The sequence below is a fragment of the Emys orbicularis genome, chromosome 5, assembly GCF_028017835.1.
Source record: "Emys orbicularis isolate rEmyOrb1 chromosome 5, rEmyOrb1.hap1, whole genome shotgun sequence".
NCBI lineage: Eukaryota > Metazoa > Chordata > Testudines > Emydidae > Emys > Emys orbicularis.
This window is the reverse complement of record NC_088687.1, coordinates 38,885,280-38,901,802: the sequence shown is the minus strand read 5'-3', so window position 1 is coordinate 38,901,802 and position 16,523 is coordinate 38,885,280. Positions and strand designations below refer to the sequence as shown.

The following is a 16,523-nucleotide window of genomic DNA, read 5'->3' as shown; positions in this document are numbered from 1 at the left end:
GGAGTAAATTCGCTTCATAGTTTCTTGGGGTGAAAAATATGAGTGCAATGAATTGTGGAAGGACTAGGAACCTATGAATATTATAGCAGACAAGACAATTGAGGAAGGTCAGAAAAAATCAACTTCTTCTAGGCATACTGTTTGAGAGAGGTCGGACTAAAATCAACAGAGAAAATGGGATGCAGAACTGTTTGGTTTGTTTCTAAACTTCAAAACAAGAGAGGGAAAAATGTCTAAAAGTAGCATTTTAATGTCAGTTCATGGGGAAGTTGATGAAGGAACAAATCCTTTGAGTGGGACTGGGGAACTCTAAAGGGATGCTGCAGATGCAGACAAAGTTGGGGCTGTAAAACTTTCAAACAGGTATGCCTCCCAGTTAGAGTGTGAATGTGCAAACTAATTGCACAGCAAGTTTAGATTTTTTTAAAAAAAATTATTACAGGAAAATGCAAGACTCAATCTTCCAAATACTGCTACTGCCATCTATTGATGTCCTGCTGTTGTAAGATTTATAAAACACTTTTGTTTACCTTTCAGATCAGCATCTTCATGACCCATTTGTCCAACTACGGGAATGACCGCCTGGGGTTATACACCTTTTTGAATCTGGCCAACTTTGTTAAGAGCTGGACTAACCTAAAACTACAGACCCTGCCTCCAGTTCAGCTGGCTCACAAGTACTTTGAACTCTTCCCTGAGCAAAAGGCCCCTCTCTGGCAGGTAATACAACATACCATCAATAGCCCCACTCATAATTCTTCAATTACAATGCACTTCGAACATCTTTTGCAAAAAGACACATTAAAAATGAAGATATTTTATTTTGTTTTAAATGCCTTTTGGGATTCATTTTATTTTCTTCAAAGACAACAGCTTTGACTGAGAATATATTTGCATATTTGTTAGCTGTTATGTGATCTGCATAGATAAAGCAGGGCACTTGCTTAAACTCAGTCAAATACCAGCCCTTTAAGAGCAGTTGGCTGCTATTTATCTGGGCTTCCCATCCCTCTTCCCTCTTGTTTTCTTGATGCATCACATTGTATAAACTTACCTTGATGAACAATCATTAGGATGAAAACAGATGAGTGAGATCTACCACAATACAGATTCATTGTGCCCATTAATATGGAATCACTAGCATTAAGTCACTGCAGCTATAGTAAGGATTCCCAGAATACAATATCCCCTTCTTTAAAACAGCAAGGAAAAAATCCTATATGGTCGATAGTGATTAGCATAAACAGTTACTTTGAAAATAAAGTGTTTTACCCCAACTCAATAATGACTAGTTCCCACCTCCATTTGAAATAAACACCAACGCTACACGTAAGGCCAGGATAGCAATTGTCAAATAATTATCACATATTCATGGTTGCTCTCTGATTCAACACATGATATGCCAAAACATACTCTCAGTTACACAAGTGTAAATCCAGAATAACTCAAAGGAAATATGTGCACTTATTCTAGATTTACAGTGGTATAAGAGAGCAGAATTTGTTTTTAACTAGTTTTGGCAAGATCTGCAGCTAATGTATATATTGGCCTAGCTTCAATTGATAGAGCTATACTGACTTGCACCTGCTAAAAATTTGTCCCATTATATTTGATTAACTTAATGCATTAACAAATCAGGTCTTCCAGTACCCGCTTATGCAAAGGCAACATCAGTGTAATAACTTCTTGAAAGAATAATCAACTCTTACTTTTTTCTTCAGGTTTTCTGTTCACACATTTTTATTTTGCATTAACATGTAGTAGAAAGTTAGTGTTGAATAATAACCTAAATTTCTCTTTTCCCCCCGTCTTTTGGATTATTATGTAAATTTAAATTGTCACTAACTACTATATATTTGAAACTTCTTTGTCACCTAATAAGTAACATGAATAGCTAGAAGGCAGAATAGTAATGGGTAATTTTAACCATAAATGGAAATTTGGTTATTAATACTTAATTTTTATTCCCTTTAAATCTAAAACGAACTTAGGCCTCAATCATACAAGGCCCTTAGGCGAGTGCTTTAATTTTAGGCACATGAATAGTCTTATTGACTCATTTGCTTGATCAGCGCCATAGTGATTGTGAACCATGTCAGACTGGCAGAACTAAAGAATAGTGTCCTCTACAGGTAGAGTACAAGAAGGATTTGTGTCAGCTTCTCCAGACTGCTGTACATCAGCCTTGACTTAGAGAGATTTCCTATAGGGATGAGAAGGTAGTTCAGGCTCTATGCCTCAGAGAAGAGATTGTCAACAAGACTTTTAATTATGCTGCGGATATCTGTTCCCTAGGAACTGAATTATAACCATTGACTCATGTTGTAAACTGCACCATACAGAATTGTATCGTGATGACTTTCAGTCACTTGAAGAGCTGACGAATGTGGAGCAAACAACTTGATCAATTAATTTAGCTTTATTTTATACCCATGGAATATCTGCAAGCAGATTTCACTTCAAATTTATTAGGCTAATCTTTTTAGATTTTTTTGAAAAATGAGAAATTGTTGAATTAAAAAAAAAAATGGAAAAATGAAAATGGGCTGCGGGGTGGGCAGGGAGTAAAAGCAAAAAAGACTTTCTGGATTAAGACTTTAAAAATAACAAATTTAAGAATCAAGGAGTCCTGTGGTACCTTATAGACTAACAGACGTATTGGAGCATGAGCTTTCATGGGTGAATACCCACTTCGTCAGATGCACCCACGAAAGCTCATGCTCCAATACGTCTGTTAGTCTATAAGGTGCCACAGGACTCTTTGCTGCTTTTACAGATCCAGACTAACACGGCTACCCCTCTGATACTTGAAACTTAAGAATGAATGAGTATTCTCCCCAATTTTCCATTTCAAAACTTTTGTGTTTGAAAAATGCTGACCAGCTGTAATAACTTAAAATTTGGGGACATATCTTTTATCAGGTGTAAATGACTTTATTTTAGCTGAGCTACACTGATTTATACCAGCTAACGAGTTGGCCCTGTTATTTTATGGATTAATAGTGAATCTTCTAATTTGAGCTGTGTGTAGTTGTGATTGGTCAGGTAATTCTCATGGTGTGCCTATTCCTGACTGTACGAGTATGTAAGCATTTCCAGCAGAAATACTGAAATTCACTTCCTTCTTTACTTACTGTGAACATTTGTATCATGTCAGTAAAATAACCTCCCGTCTTAGTTTTCAGATGCTTATTTACAATGGGGAGGGGGTAAATTACATTTATCTATCTATATCAGTCCATCTTTCCATTTACGAAGTGCCAATCACATTTACATCCTAATGTAAATGAGTATTCTGAGTTCCCTTATTGCATTCTGTATTTCAGACACCATTGTAACAACACTATGCTTATTTTGGGCCCCTGATTCTAAGAGAAGCTGGACACCTGAAGTGATAGTCTAGCTCAGCCAGAAGTTATGGGCTTGATGCAGGAACCATTTGGTAAAATTTTCTGGCCTGTTATGGAGGAGATCAGACTAGATAATCATGATGCTCTTTTCTGGGCTTAAAAATCGATGAATCTATAAACATAGAAGTCCCATGCATGTAATACATAGGGAGAAAGAAGGAAATGTTATACCCTCACAAGATTTTCATTTTGACACTGATCCTGCAAAATGGACACAATTGCTCAACTTTACTGATTTCATTGGGATTAATCTAGGTCTTGATCCCACAACATATGGAACACTCTGATCCCGATGTGCCAAAACACTCAAGCCTGTGCCTAGCATTCTTAATTGATTCATTGGTTGGGGCCAGAGTGCTTAGTTCCTTGCAGGACTGAATTACTGGGGTGAAATTTGAAAAGTGTTGCCACTGACTTCAACCATGCTAGGATTTCACCCCGGTGCATAAAATTAAGTATGTGTGTAAATCTCTACTACATGGAAATTTCCTCCAGTGCGGCAGAAATAATTGTCTTTTTTTCCCCTCAGAATCCATGTGATGATAAACGGCATAGGGATATCTGGTCCAGAGATAAAACTTGTTACCATCTTCCAAAATTTCTTGTGATTGGACCTCAGAAAACAGGTGAATTGCAATGACTTGAATAGAGGGTGTGAGTCTAAGCATATTATAGCCCATTTTTTGGAGTTGTATATATTTATTTTGGAATAATGCATGATAGAGTAAATTCAGATGTATAGAGGTAATATATTCTGAATAGAAACCCATCGCTGCTGTTAACTCTTCCATTGCTTATGGGGAGAAAGTGGCTTGGATAAAATAGGAACTCTCTTTCCGAACCATCAGCCACTTTTAGAACAAGCCCAGGTTGTTATCATAGTACTCCTACCAGATGTATTGTTATATCTCACAAAAATGCCTATTCTCATAGGAATTCAAGTTGATTTTGCAGACTCAAGGGGCTTGGATAGTTTTGATAATACCTTTCTTTGAACTGGAAAGGCTCATGAGGTCAAAATAGCAACACTTTGCAGTTATACTCCTTCTTATTAAACTAAAGGAATACTTTTCCCCTAGTAATTATGGGATTGGCTATGTTGGTGATAACTTTTGCGTGGGAGCAGTTAGCCTCATTACAAGGGAGGCTGCACATCAAAATACTAGGCTATGTTTCAGATACGTTCCCATGCTTTATTCCAATGCAATTTTCAGAACACAGGGTCAAATTCGCCCACCTGCATAGGGTCAGCACAAGACGTACCCTATTTTAAAATGGAATTTCAGTAGCACTCAGCTTTTGTACTGGCACTCTGTACAGGGGAGAATTTAATTCATAGAGAAGGTGCAGCATGTCATTCCACCATAATGAAAACAATGCAGTTAGTAAAACTAGAAACCAAATATGGCCAATTACCAGAACTCAGTATACACCACTGTAAGGAATAATTTTGTCCTGATTACTTTCTCAGGAGTTGAAGGATAATCCGAATTAAAGCATTTCACTCATGATGTTTTCAGTTAAATTATTTTATATTTTCTACAGTTGATACCTACCTCCTTTGTAAAGTGTTTTGAGATCTAAAGATGAATAGCACTATATAACAGCTAGGTATTTATACGGATCTCATGTAATCATTTTTCCCCAGAAACTGATTTAAGTTTTGTGTCAATGTGTTCTGCATTTAGCAGATTTGTAATATGGAAGTAGTCAGAAAGTAGAGCAAACATTCACAACAAATACACATGATGTTATGCTGTGAGACACAAAGATAAGGTAACTATTAAGAGCTCTGACCAAATATCTTCACAATGTTTGCAATCCTAATAAGAGTATGTATTACCTATATAGTCCCTTTCATTTGGGGATGTCAAAGTGCTTTACAAACTTTAAACCCAACAAACACCACTGTGGGATAGTTAATATTGTCACCATCTTACAGAAGATGGAAGCCCAGGGAAAGAGAAGTTGCCCAAAGTTACATAGACCATGTCTACACATATGTGTGTGTAGAGTACAGACACTGCACCTCCCCAGAATATGAATATAAATAGCAGTGTAGACAGTGAGGCACTGCTTAAATAAGTAAAGACATGCAGAACCTTAGGGAATATACCCTACACAGCTCTCTACATACACTCATCTACACTGCTGTTTTTAACAGTGTAGTGTCCTGCTGCCACCCCCTGGCCAGAGCCATTCATGGCCACATGTAGCTACACACCACAGTGTGGATGCGGCCTGTTTTTCACTGCTGCGTGGAGCTATACATACCCTACGTGCCACTGACAATGTAGACAGACCAGGATGAGTCAGTGATAGAGTCATTGATACACTGATTGCTGTTGCTCTCAGCACTAGGCATTCCCTCGAGAATATACCTTTACATTCCTGTTCTCTTTTAAAAAAAACAAACAAAAAAATATTTCTCAACCAAGTCACCATAAATCTCAACCTGGAGGTAAGAGGTGAAAAAATCTTTAAAAGGAGCCATTTTAAATGGTGTATAATCAATTAATAGAAAGTTTAAAAAGAAATTCTGCTGCAATCTCAAGTAACACCACACTTTTCATTTCCAGTGGCCAAATAGCTAGCATGAAACTGTCTTTCTTGGTGATTCCCAGCTACTTATGACATTTAGGTCTGGTCTAACTCTGTAAGCATCTACATTAAAATGTAGCTCCAACCGATGTAATTTGCCCACTACGCTGACTTAATATCTCCACCTCTGCAAGAGGCGTTGTGCTTAGGTCAATGTAGTTAAGTCAATGCAGTGTCAGTGTAGACACTGTGTTGCTTACATTGACATTTGCTGCCTTTCAGAAGCTGTCCCACAATAGTTAAATTGGTGCAAGTGCTCCTGGCGAGGACGAACACCGCCGACACAAAGAGCATAGTGTCTTAATTACTGCAGTGGCTGTATGTCAATGTACCTTAGGACTTCTTAATTTTGTAGTGTAGACTTGCCCTTAGTCTAGTTTGGTGGGAACTAATGTTATCACTTAGGCAGAGGGTATGTAACATCTAGCAATCCAGAGGAGATAAACAGATATTGACAAAGACTGAAAGAAATGAAAACAGTCCTACAATAATTATTTATGAAAAGCTGTAGAAAACATGCTTTGTTTTCACATGAAATGTGTTGCAAAATTTAGGGCCAATTTCTGCCATTGTATGCACAAACGTGGCTTCCTCTGATGTGAAGAGAAACCTCATGTCTGCATCAGAGCAGAATTAGGACTCTTGAGAATGAAAGAGTTAATGACCACAGAACAAATAAACTTATGTGTATTATTTGTTCATATTTAAAACTCCAGCATGCTAAGACATCCTTTCATTAATGAGAATTTATCGTATAAACCCTTTTTAAATTTTCCTCTTCATTTGTGCATAGTTGTTCAGAAATACTTGCTTAAATTTAAACGCTTTAGATGTATCTTACCCTTTCTAACTATGTCAAATAATCCTGTGTCTTGGTTTTTTTCTCCTTTTAGGAACAACAGCACTTTATTTATTTCTCCTTATGCATCCTTCTATCATCAGTAATCTCCCTAGTCCAAAAACTTTTGAAGAAGTTCAGTTCTTCAACGGAAACAACTATCACAAGGGAATTGACTGGTAAGAAGACTAACAAAAAATAAATGTCCATTATTAACGCATGCTAAATCACAATGGAACAGTTATAGAAGTATATGTGACAACCACATAATTACCAGATGAATTTGCTATGCTTGGCACTATCAGAGTGAATTAGAAACTAATTCATAATGATGGGACACTAAATCAAGTGTTGCCCTTAATTTTATTTAGATGTTACAATAACTGTCATAGTTTCTAGTAAAGTAATACAATAGAGAGCCCAATTCTGCTGCCTTCTCCCCATGCTGAGTTATACCTTACTCTGCAATTTCATCATGATCATACTCATTTTAATAGGCCAGATTGTGCCGCCCTTTCTCAGATTGAACTACTTGTAAAGTAGGGTCTTATTCTACATGAGTAAATGTGGCATAATCTAGCCATTGAGACGGCTTGTGGAGTAAATTACTATTCAGCATAACAAAGCGTGGCAGAATTGAGCCATTAATAAGAAACTTTAGATTGTTATTCCTCTCAAACACTTTAACATGGGTTTTTAAATCTTTAAAGAAATTATTTTGTAATGATTCATGTACCAAAAGTTACTAGTGTCCTCACACTTACAGCAAAGCTAATATGTAGGAAGAACATTGCCAAATATATGTATATTAAAAGACTAATCTTCTTGAATTGTTTAAATCATACAAAACTGTAATATACTGCAATGAAGAATAGAAACAGACTACACAACATATTTTTAAAAAATCACTAAAAACAACATTATCACAATGGCTACACTTAGTTTAAGAGAAATACTGAATTATTAGGTTAAAAATGTTGTGGAAACCCAGGAGACGGAAACACTTCATTGTGCATTTTTTCATACTACATAATGGAGCATATTGCTATTGATATTACCAGAGTTCAGATGCCTTTTATTAGCTGAATTTCATTGTAAAATGCATGTCTATTTTTGTAATTTTTGTTTATATCTCAGACATGTAGAGACTGTATCATAACAAAAGATGAGGGAGGTTGCAGATTTATTTTGTTAATCCCAATATACATCTGGATGCATGGCCTATATCTATAGAAGCATTCAAATAATATATGGGATAACGAACCTATAGTCACATTGCAGGAACAAGAAGCAGAAGATAATTCTATATTGACTTTGTTTCTAAAACATCCATCTTGCTCTGCACAATACAAAGGACCAGCGCTTCAGTTGATGTTAGTCAGTGCAGCTCCATTGACTGGCCCACAATCGGCAAATTAGATTAGAAGTGCAAAAACAAACATGTCACAATTTATTCCATGTTTTTCCATCTACAGCATTTTTATGTCTGCAGTGAGATTATAATCCCTATTTTGGCCTGTTTATAACAGGTAAAGGGACTGCAGTAGGGCTAGGGGCTTTAAAGGGCACAGATGCAGCCAGGATAGAATTTCTCCAGCATAGCAACTGAGGAAGACATGCAGGCTGTCATAGGGAGCTGGGACTGAAGCATGTAGCACTGCTTGGATTCCAGGTAGCACTGCTGCTGTAGCTGTAACGCTAGTCTCCCCCAACTGCATCCCCCTCCCGCCCCCAGAGACTGTCTAATTTATGCCAGGGACAACTCCATTCCTCAGAGCAATACAGAACTGGGAGGATGCAAAGGTGGCTTAAAGCCACATTATCCTCCCCTCCCACTGGGCAGCAGGTGCCATGGAACACCTACTAGAAGCACAGTCTAGAATCTCACTTCACATCTTTAATCTGTTCACACTTTGACTTCAAATGAGGAGCGCTTAGATGTGAATATCCATCAACACTTTTATTGTTAAAAATGCTCTCTTAGGAAAAAGAGTATTTCCAGTTATCCGCTGAATATTCATTATAAGTACAATTAGTACTTTCCTTATCACTAGTGGAAATCATTGCCAATACAGTCACAGTGTTTAGCTGTTCACATCATTGACCCCCCAGCCAGTGTTTTTTACTGTTACAACTTTAGAATGAATCTTTTTCACTGTTAAGTTTTGATTTCTTCCATTTGTGAATTACGTTGGAAGATTAACATTTCCATGTGCTATGAAATGCAGAATATATGCATAAGACAATTTATTACTTTCTTAATTCATATCATTGTCTCCTTCTCCCCAGGTACATGGATTTCTTCCCTACCCCTTTGAATGTCACCACTGATTTTCTGTTTGAGAAAAGTGCCAACTACTTCCATTCAGGGGAGGCTCCCAGACGAGCAGCTTCCCTGGTCCCCAAGGCCAAGATCATCACCATTCTCATTGACCCATCAGATCGGGCATACTCCTGGTATCAGGTAGGGAACTTGCCACTGAGAAATGGGCAATGAAATCAAAAGCAGTGAGTGGAAACTAATTCACGCCCCTTCCTGGGAGATGTTCCAGAGGAGAGATGGGTTGGCTCAAAAAAAAAAAAAAATCATAGAATGTCAGGGTTGGAAGGGACCTCAGGAGGTCATCTGGTCCAACCCCCTGCTCAAAGCAGGACCAATCCCCAGACAGATTTTTGCCCTGGATCCCTAAATGGCCCCCTCAAAAGCATTGAACTCACAACCCTGGGTTTATCAGGCCAATGCTCAAACCACTGAGCTATCCCTCCCCCCTGTGTTTCAAAAAAAGGTTCCATTATATATAGCAACTTGACATATTTGTGCAGACAAATGAATTAGCCAGACCAATGCCAAAAGAGTCATCTATAAAGTTAAACTAGGCATGAAATAGAAAAATTCTGATACCCTATGATAAGGTTTGCAAATAACAATATAAAGCGCTTAGTTCACCATTCCAGTTGACACTCCTTCCAGCCCCATCCTGAGCACATTCACAAAAGATTACACAAGTCATAAGACAGTGGAGAAGCATGCCCTATGGTTGCATCTACACTGGCAGAATTTGGACCTGTAATTCTCCATCAGTGCGGCTCCATCAATCCCAACACTGGCAGAACTGTAGTACGGTGATCAGACGTCCCAATATTACAGGGACCATCCTGATATTAAGGGCTTTGTCTTACATAGGCACCTATTTCCCCCCCCCCCCCCCCCCATTTTCCACACTTGCTATCTGGTCACCCTAAAGTGCAGTCTGAGATGGTAGAAGGCTGTGTGCTGTCTACACCACAACTGCCAACTATGCCACAAAATGTAGAGCTGCACTCGTGGCGAATTAAGGGTCCAACTGTTCCTAATGTATATAGATTCATAGATTCTAGGACTGGAAGGGACCTCGAGAGGTCATCGAGTCCAGTCCCATACACTCATGACAAGACCAAATACTGTCTAGACCATCCCTGATATAGACATTTATCTAACCTACTCTTAAATATCTCCAGAGATAGGAGATATTTACCTCCCTAGGCAATTTATTCCAGTGTTTAACCACCCTGACAGTCAGGAACTTTTTCCTAATGTCCAACCTAGACCTCCCTTGCTGCAGTTTAAGCCCCTTGCTTCTTGTTCTATCCTCAGAGGCTAAGGTGAACAAGTTTTCTCCCTCCTCCTTATGACACCCTTTTAGATACCTGAAAACTGCTATCATGTCCCCTCTCAGTCTTCTCTTTTCCAAACTAAACAAACCCAATTCTTTCAGCCTTCCTTCATAGGTCATGTTCTCAAGACCTTTAATCATTCTTGTTGCTCTTCTCTGGACCCTTTCCAATTTCTCCACATCTTTCTTGAAATGCGGTGCCCAAAACTGGACACAATACTCCAGCTGAGGCCTAACCAGAGCAGAGTAGAGCGGAAGAATGACTTCTCGTGTCTTGTTCACAACACACCTGTTAATACATCCCAGAATCATGTTTGCTTTTTTTGCAACAGCATCACACTGTTGACTCATATTTAGCTTGTGGTCCACTATAACCCCTAGATCCCTTTCTGCCGTACTCCTTCCTAGACAGTCTCTTCCCATTCTGTATGTGTGAAACTGATTTTTTCTTCCTAAGTGGAGCACTTTGCATTTGTCTTTGTTAAACTTCATCCTGTTTAACTCAGACCATTTCTCCAATTTGTCCAGATCATTTTGAATTATGACCCTGTCCTCCAAAGCAGTTGCAATCCCTCCCAGTTTGGTATCATCCGCAAACTTAATAAGCGTACTTTCTATGCCAATATCTAAGTCGTTAATGAAGATATTGAACAGAGCCGGTCCCAAAACAGACCCCTGCGGAACCCCACTCGTTATGCCTTTCCAGCAGGATTGGGAACCATTAATAACAACTCTCTGAGTACGGTTATCCAGCCAGTTATGCACCCACCTTATAGTAGCCCCATCTAAATTGTATTTGCCTAGTTTGTCGATAAGAATATCATGCGAGACCGTATCAAATGCCTTACTAAAGTCTAGGTATATCACATCCACAGCTTCTCCCTTATCCACAAGACTCGTTATCCTATCGAAGAAAGCTATCAGATTGGTTTGACATGATTTGTTCTTTACAAATCCATGCTGGCTGTTCCCTATCACCTTACCACCTTCCAAGTGTTTGCAGATGATTTCCTTAATTACTTGCTCCATTATCTTCCCTGGCACAGAAGTTAAACTAACTGGTCTGTAGTTTCCTGGGTTGTTTTTATTTCTCTTTTTATAGATGGGCACTATATTTGCCCTTTTCCAGTCTTCTGGAATCTCTCCCGTCTCCCATGATTTTCCAAAGATAATAGCTAGAGGCTCAGATACCTCCTCTATTAGCTCCTTGAGTATTCTAGGATGCATTTCATCAGGCCCTGGTGACTTGCAGGCATCTAACTTTTCTAAGTGATTTTTAACTTGTTCTTTTTTTATTTTATCTGCTAAACCTACCCCCTTCCCATTAGCATTCACTATGTTAGGCATTCCTTCAGACTTCTCGGTGAAGACCGAAACAAAGAAGTCATTAAGCATCTCTGCCATTTCCAAGTTTCCTGTTACTGTTTCTCCCTCTTCACTAAGCAGTGGGCCTACCCGGTCTTTGGTCTTCCTCTTGCTTCTAATGTATTGATAAAAAGTCTTCTTGTTCCCCTTTATTCCCGTAGCTAGTTTGAGCTCATTTTGTGCCTTTGCCTTTCTAATCTTGCCCCTGCATTCCTGTGTTGTTTGCCTATATTCATCCTTTGTAATCTGTCCTAGTTTCCATTTTTTATATGACTCCTTTTTATTTTTTAGATCATGCAAGATCTCGTGGTTAAGCCAAGGTGGTCTTTTGCCACATTTTCTATCTTTCCTAACCAGCGGAATAGCTTGCTTTTGGGCCCTTAATAGTGTCCCTTTGAAAAACTGCCAACTCTCCTCAGTTGTTTTTCCCCTCAGTCTTGAGTCCCATGGGACCTTACCTATCAGCTCTCTGAGCTTACCAAAATCCGCCTTCCTGAAATCCATTGTCTCTATTTTGCTGTTCTCCCTTCTACCCTTCCTTAGAATTGCAAACTCTATGATTTCATGATCACTTTCACCCAAGCTGCCTTCTACTTTCAAATTCTCAACGAGTTCCTCCCTATTTGTTAAAATCAAGTCTAGAACAGCTTCCCCCCTAGTAGCTTTTTCAACCTTCTGAAATAAAAAGTTGTCTGCAATGCAGTCCAAGAATTTGTTGGATAGTCTGTGCCCCGCTGTGTTATTTTCCCAACATATATCCGGATAGTTGAAGTCCCCCATCACCACCAAATCTTGGGCTTTGGATGATTTTGTTAGTTGTTTAAAAAAAGCCTCATCCACCTCTTCCACCTGGTTAGGTGGCCTGTAGTAGACTCCTAGCATGACATCACCCTTGTTTTTTACCCCTTTTAGCCTAACCCAGAGACTCTCAACACTTCCATCTCCTATGTCCATCTCTACCTCAGTCCAAGTGTGTACATTTTTAATATATAAGGCAACACCGCCTCCCTTTTCCCCCTGTCTATCCTTCCTGAGCAAGCTGTATCCATCCACACCAACATTCCAATCATGTGTATTATCCCACCAAGTTTCAGTGATGCCAACAATGTCATAGTTGTATTTATTTATTAGCACTTCCAGTTCTTCCTGCTTATTACCCATACTTCTCGCATTTGTATATAGGCATCTAAGATACTGGTTTGATCTTTCCTCCCAGTTTTGTCCTGACCCTCCTTTCTCTCTGCCAATATAGCCTACACTCCCTCTCGTTTCCGACCCATCTCCCAGGTCTCCATGTTCCCCACTTACCTGCGGGCTTTGCTCACCTGTCCCCGTCGAACCTAGTTTAAAGCCCTCCTCACTAGGTTAGCCAGTCTGTGTCCAAATAGGGTCTTTCCCCTCCTCGAAAGGTGAACGCCATCTCTGCCTAGCAGTCCTTCCTCAAATAGCATCCCGTGGTCTAGGAAGCCAAAGCCCTCCTGGCGACACCATCTTCGCAGCCAGGCATTCACCTCCATGATGCATCTGTCTCTGCCCGGGCCCCTACCTTTGACAGGAAGAATCGAAGAGAATACCACCTGCGCTCCAAACTCCTTCACCCGTACTCCCAGAGCCCTGTAGTCACTCTTGATCCGCTCAGTGTCACACCGCGCAGTATCATTTGTGCCCACATGGATGAGTAGCATGGGGTAGTAGTCAGAGGGCTGGCTAATCCTCGACAATGCCTCCGTAACGTCTCGGATACGGGCTCCGGGCAGGCAGCATACCTCCCGAGATGAAATGTCAGGGCGACAGATGGGCGCCTCCATCCCCCTCAGCAGAGAGTCTCCGACCACCACTACCCTACGTTTCCTATTCGCAGTGGTGGCAGCAGACCTCCCAGCCTTAGGGGTACGAGGCTTCTCCTCCTTTACTGTAGGGGGTGATGCCTTCTTTCCTGTATCAAGAAGAGCATAACGGTTACCTATTACCACAGCGGGAGGGTTCGGAGCAGGGGTGGAGCACTGCCTGCTGCCAGAAGTAACCAGCTGCCAGTGTCCACCCTGAGCCATCTCCTCCTCCACCAGTGGTGTATCAGCAGTCCTGTGTACTGGGACAGCTACCTCAGCTGTCTCCACATGGACACTGTCCAGGAATTGCTCGTGGATTCGGATGCTTCTCAACCTAGCCACCTCCTCCTGTAGCTCTCCCACCTGCTGCCTGAGAGATTCCACCAGCAGGCACCTTTCACATTGGATGGTCCCCCCAGCCTGGATATCAGTAAGTGGAAATTGCAAGTTACAGTCTCTGCAAAACCACACCAGGATCTGGGTTGAAGCATCCATGCTCAGGCGCTCTGTCTGGCTACAGGCGCAGGTGGAGGAGAAGTGCTGGCACAGGTGTTGTGGGTCTTCCTAACCATCGTAAGCCTCCCTCTGTCAAACTCCCGTCTGCAGCCCCCTGTCCGCTGAAAGGGTTGTTTAAGCAAGAAGTTTTAGGTTTTAAGGGGAATAAAGGGAAAACAGAGAGAACCGGCAAGGGACCCTCGCCCCTTCCCACTCCCCTTCCAAACTCCCTTGCGAAACTCCCTGTTATGCAGCTCTGGTGCCTGATTCTCCACTGCCTTGCACTAGCTGGTGCATGCCTTTGCCAAGAGATTGCAAAAGTATGTGTGAAATGCTACCAGTTCTGAATATTTCAATAAATTAGGCTCTATATGGTTTTAACATGGGCTTGTTGGTCTTTACAAACAGTTATCTGAGTGTGTGGGTAATATCCCTTCTTAGTAAAATAGATGATTCTTAGATTTTTAAGGCTGGAATGGATCACTTGGTCTGATCTCCTGCATAATACAGGCCACATAATTTCACCAAGTGCTCTCCTTCCTCAAGCCCACAACACCTGGGAATGGAGAGAACCACAGATAATCTTCTTCCATTGAAACAGCCATAGGTTTTTGGTTGGTGGTTGGGTAATGTGTATGGTGGTGGTGGTGGTGATGTTATTATTACGGTATGATAGCCACTACTAACATTTGAAAATGAGACCATTATCCATCTAGGATATTTCATTACATTAACACAATAGCAGTGAAGCTACAATTTGCTAAATTCTTAACTATGTTTGGAAGTCTGAAATACTTCAGTTTTCACTTTTTTACTCAATTATGGCTTAATTTATTAGCTAATTACAGCTATTTGTCTCTCAATTTTGTATGCTAGCACCAGCGATCTCATGAGGACCCTGCTGCTCTGAAGTTCAATTTCTATGAAGTGATTACATCAGACCATTGGGCTCCCTCAGAGTTAAGGACTCTCCAGAAGAGATGTCTGATCCCTGGGTGGTACGCTACCCATATAGAAAGATGGCTAACTCATTTTCCCACTTCCCAGGTAATTTCCTGCTAGCCATTTCACAAAGCTCACTGATTTTGGGAACAACAATCTCAACATACACCATTATCGCATACAATCTTGTGATGCTTTTTCATTGATTTGGGGGGAAAAAATCAAGGAAAATCTATATAAACACATGCTTAGATAAAATTCATCTTTACAAAAACCCTCCCAGAATACCGATTTCCTCACAAAAAAACACAACACACACCTATGGATGTTCCATACTCTCGATCATACCTTCTGCCCCTACAAAGAAAAATGGGTATGAAAGGAAAAGGTATATGTAGGGTAGTAAGCAATCTCCCCTGTGACTGCCTCATCTGACCAGGACTTAAAGAAACTCTGTGATGGAACTAGGAAGCACAGGCTGTGTCTTCTAGTTAGTCTAAGTGCTAGAAAGCCAAAAAGATCTATAGGATCTGTTTCTGTCCATGGCTGGCCTTTTCTGTTGCATGGCCTCAAGTTGCACTACAAAGGGGAAAATAGACCAGTCCCATTGCTAGTAAGTAAGAGGAGGGCTGGGTTTTTCAGTGACTTGTATCTTCTCCCTTTAGTCCTGCTTCTCTTTTGATAGGCAACAAGTACCGGCCTACGAGCAGCAGAGTTTGCATGGGATGCAAAGTTCCCAAAAAAATATGCCTGCAAGTTGGGGGATCTATGGCAGGTAGGACTTCCTGCAGCGAGTTGTTTACTCCCTCTCTGGTCCTGCTAAGGGAGGGGGACACAACGCTGTCCCACAAATTTCAGAACATGCATGGGATTCTGGGTCCCCAAGAGAGCCAGGACTCCAATTACCTGTTTGCTTTCTCTGTTCTTAAGGCTGAGCCTCCTGCTCCTAAGACATATGTTAAGGTTTCTCCCCCCTGCAGTAATTAATTTCATCACAGCGAATGCAGACCCTGCTGTTAGGCATGCAGGTGCACATTGGCATATTTCTTGTAAAATTGGCTACCACCGTGTTTGCCTAGTTGCAGTGATTAATTTTACAAGATACGCAACAATGTGAACTCATTCTTTATAGTGTGCGTGCAGAAAGTGCACTTATTGTGCTTACTAATGTGCACTCAAAAAGTCAATAATTCATAAGCCCTCACAATAAATATGAAACACACCCATCCAAGTTAGTTATTATCTGTACAGTTCTGTACTGCAAAAGCTTCTATATATAACTTTACCAGCTAGACTCAAAGTCCAGTTCAGCACTGAGGTAGCTTTGCATCAGACCAGATTTTGTTAACGTACTTTTGAAAGAACTGTAATAATTACATATTTATTATCA

At 40.4% G+C, this 16,523-nt stretch overlaps 1 protein-coding gene across 2 annotated transcripts in view; it reads left to right on the top strand.

Annotated features, from left to right (window-relative positions):
* Nucleotides 1-16,523, top strand: part of LOC135879050 (bifunctional heparan sulfate N-deacetylase/N-sulfotransferase 4) — a 170,875-nt gene that overhangs the window by 134,838 nt on the left and 19,514 nt on the right. The window contains exons 6-10 of one of the 2 annotated variants that reach the window (XM_065404857.1): nt 538-720; nt 3,940-4,036; nt 6,905-7,028; nt 9,139-9,313; nt 15,068-15,238. In XM_065404857.1, the coding sequence (XP_065260929.1) occupies nt 538-720; nt 3,940-4,036; nt 6,905-7,028; nt 9,139-9,313; nt 15,068-15,238 (750 nt within the window). The remainder of the gene's footprint in view (nt 1-537; nt 721-3,939; nt 4,037-6,904; nt 7,029-9,138; nt 9,314-15,067; nt 15,239-16,523) is intronic. The other variant, XM_065404858.1, reaches the window with a different exon arrangement.